General features: G+C 33.7%; 1 protein-coding gene across 1 annotated transcript in view; it reads left to right on the top strand.

Moving 5' to 3' along the window:
* SLC25A46 (solute carrier family 25 member 46) overlaps nucleotides 1-2694 on the top strand; it is a 16911-nt gene that overhangs the window by 7563 nt on the left and 6654 nt on the right. The window contains exon 5 of the mRNA XM_006755298.2: nucleotides 2092-2148. Within this exon, the coding sequence (XP_006755361.1) occupies nucleotides 2092-2148 (57 nt within the window). The remainder of the gene's footprint in view (nucleotides 1-2091; nucleotides 2149-2694) is intronic.

Below are 2694 nucleotides of genomic sequence, written 5' to 3'. Positions count from 1 at the left end.
TATCAAATAGAAAATATTTTGAGAAAAAGCAAGTCACTTCTCTCAGTTTTGTTGCTTGTTTGAAGGGTCATTTTTGCTTGTGAAAACAATGATTTAAATGTATTTACACAGGTTTTGGTATTTAATAATGAAATATAAAAAGGTTTAATCAAGTAGATTTCAACACTACCCTACACTACCCTCTTTCCTGAAGCACTTAAATGTGCTAATTTAAATTTCTAGAGCTGGGGCAGTAAGTTTTACTCATTTTATAAAGGAGTAGAGAATAGATACAAAGAAAAAAGTCTTACTTTTTTATAATTGATTATAAATTTTATTTTTCTCTCTTTTACCTTAATAATCTTCCCTTAATAATTAGTTTTGTATTCAAAGGGAAGGTGGCCCTGTCCTTACAGAAATAGGCCACAGACCCCTCTGTCCATAATGTTAATAACAGTTTCATACTTCAAATCAGTGTCATAATAGCCTTGAAAAGAGTAATAGTGACCAGATGATTGGCAAACCATGTAGCATATTTCGTTTTATAATTATAAAGTCACTGTCAGTAAGATGAAAGGCCTAAATTTTTTTGCATTTTTCATCTTAATCATTAAATATCATTTCAGCTCTATTTTTCTGTGGTTGTTCAGGCCTGTAGTATTCTAGTATTAATCAGAATGTGACCCGGAAGGTTCCCTAAGGTCTAATAAATCAGAGAAGGTTATTCTATTGTCTAAAAATTTCTCTGCAGACCTCTCAGTATCTTAGAAAAATGTAGGAAAGTTCACATACCACCTGTGCTATAATTGTATTGAGTCTGTTTTTACAGCACTTATATTATTAGTGATTAATTTTTTTTTGCCTTTTTAATGTAAAATATACTTATTCCTTTATCTCCTTATGTTTCTTATATTCACTTATTTGAGATAGAAAATGTTTTTTCTCAGTTTCCTGCTGTGGCTATTGTGCAGTAAGTGTCAATTTTATCAGGGGAACTGGTAGTAGCTAGTCTCCTCTTTATTTTACACCCTCCTTTCTTTATATTCTCTCTTCCTCCTCCTTCCCCTCCCCTTCAATCCTCACTGTCTGACTCTTCATTTACTCTCCCTTTTGCTCTCCATATTCTTTTCTCACTTTTCTCTTGATACAACTTTTTCCTTTTTTGTTCTTTCAGCTTGCCTCTCCTCTTTTTTTTCTCTTTCCTGGTTTCCAAAGGTAACCTGTAAATAGCAGGAAACACCCAGTGCCAGACCTTGGTTCCAGATCTAGCATTTTTTCTATGTCTTTTGAACATGTCCCTGTGACCTTTTTGAAAACCTTTATTTTCTCAAAGTAAAACAAACACAATACCTGCTCTGCTGCTCTCACGGGGTTCCTTCTTGTATCAGATGAGATGAGAAGGAGCGGAGGCAGAAGCAGACTTCCCGTCAGAGACCAGGGTTTAGAGCCTTTGTTTTACTACTAACATTAATCTGCATATAATTACTTCATTTTGTTTATTGTTTTTTATTCCTATTCTTACATACTTTTTAAAGCTTTATTTCTCCCTTTATCCTATTCCTTGTTACCTTTTCCCTTTCCCACCCATTCTTTTTTACTCAACCTATCACTTTTTTTAAAATATTTTTTTATTGATTTCAGAGAGGAAGGGAAAGGGAGAGAGAGATGGAACCATCAATGAGGGGGGAGAGAATCATTGATCGGCTGCCTCCTGCATGCCCCCTACTGGGAACCGAGCCTGCAACCCGAGCATGTGCCCCAGAGGGAACCCTTTAGTCCACAGGCCAATTCTCTATCCACTGAGCCAAACCAGTCAGGGCTCAACCTATCACTTTTATATCTCCTTTAATTTCTCATGTTCATTTTTGTAATCAGTTATACCTTCCTCCTCTGTCAGCCAATACAAAAATACCTTGCACATTGTTTTTCTTTTCAAACCACTACAATTGTTTCAAATGTGTCCCAGAAAGGAAAATGTTTACCATTAGAATATTTTTCTCCTACATATTTTTTAAAATTAAAACTTGATTACCTTTTTGCAAGTTGGGCTAATTCAAGTAACATGTAATTTTAAGTAACATGGCTTTTGTTTTACTTAAATTTATTTTTTAGGGAGGTTTCACATAAATGGAATCCTAAACAAATAGGAGAACACCTTCTGCTGAAATCGTAAGTGAAATTTATATTGAAGATTTATATTAATTTTTATAGCATTATAACTGAAAAGAATTTTATTAAGTAACTATACTGAAGGAAATTAGAGCAATGAAAGATTTGAGGGACTAGAATTTCAAAGGACAAGTTACAGGGTTTAGGAGTAAAAATCCTGAACTATTATTATCTTTAAAATAAATCTTTCTATTTTGAAAGGGTGAAATCACAACCTAATTTTTCTTTGTGTTCTTAGGAAGTTAGCAGAGGTCCTCAACTTTTTAAACACAACTTGCCAAGAAAATTATTATTATTTTATTATTGATTAGAGATAACAAATTTATTTGTATGGTGATGAGCAAACTAAAAAACGTAATCCTGAAGGCATTTAGTGATTTTACAACACTGACCATTTTCGTAGATTAGAATTTTACTCTTCACTTTTTAATTTTTTTTGAAGATTGTGAATTGGAAACCCCCCTCCAGCTTGCTGGCTCCCTTGGTGGGGCATTCGAGCTCATTATCACTTGGTGATGTTCCATTCACCTTGCAAATTTACTTCTT

Source organism: Myotis davidii, unplaced genomic scaffold (assembly GCF_000327345.1).
Source record: "Myotis davidii unplaced genomic scaffold, ASM32734v1 scaffold130, whole genome shotgun sequence".
Taxonomy (NCBI): domain Eukaryota; kingdom Metazoa; phylum Chordata; class Mammalia; order Chiroptera; family Vespertilionidae; genus Myotis; species Myotis davidii.
This window is presented reverse-complemented; position numbering and strand designations above follow the sequence as displayed.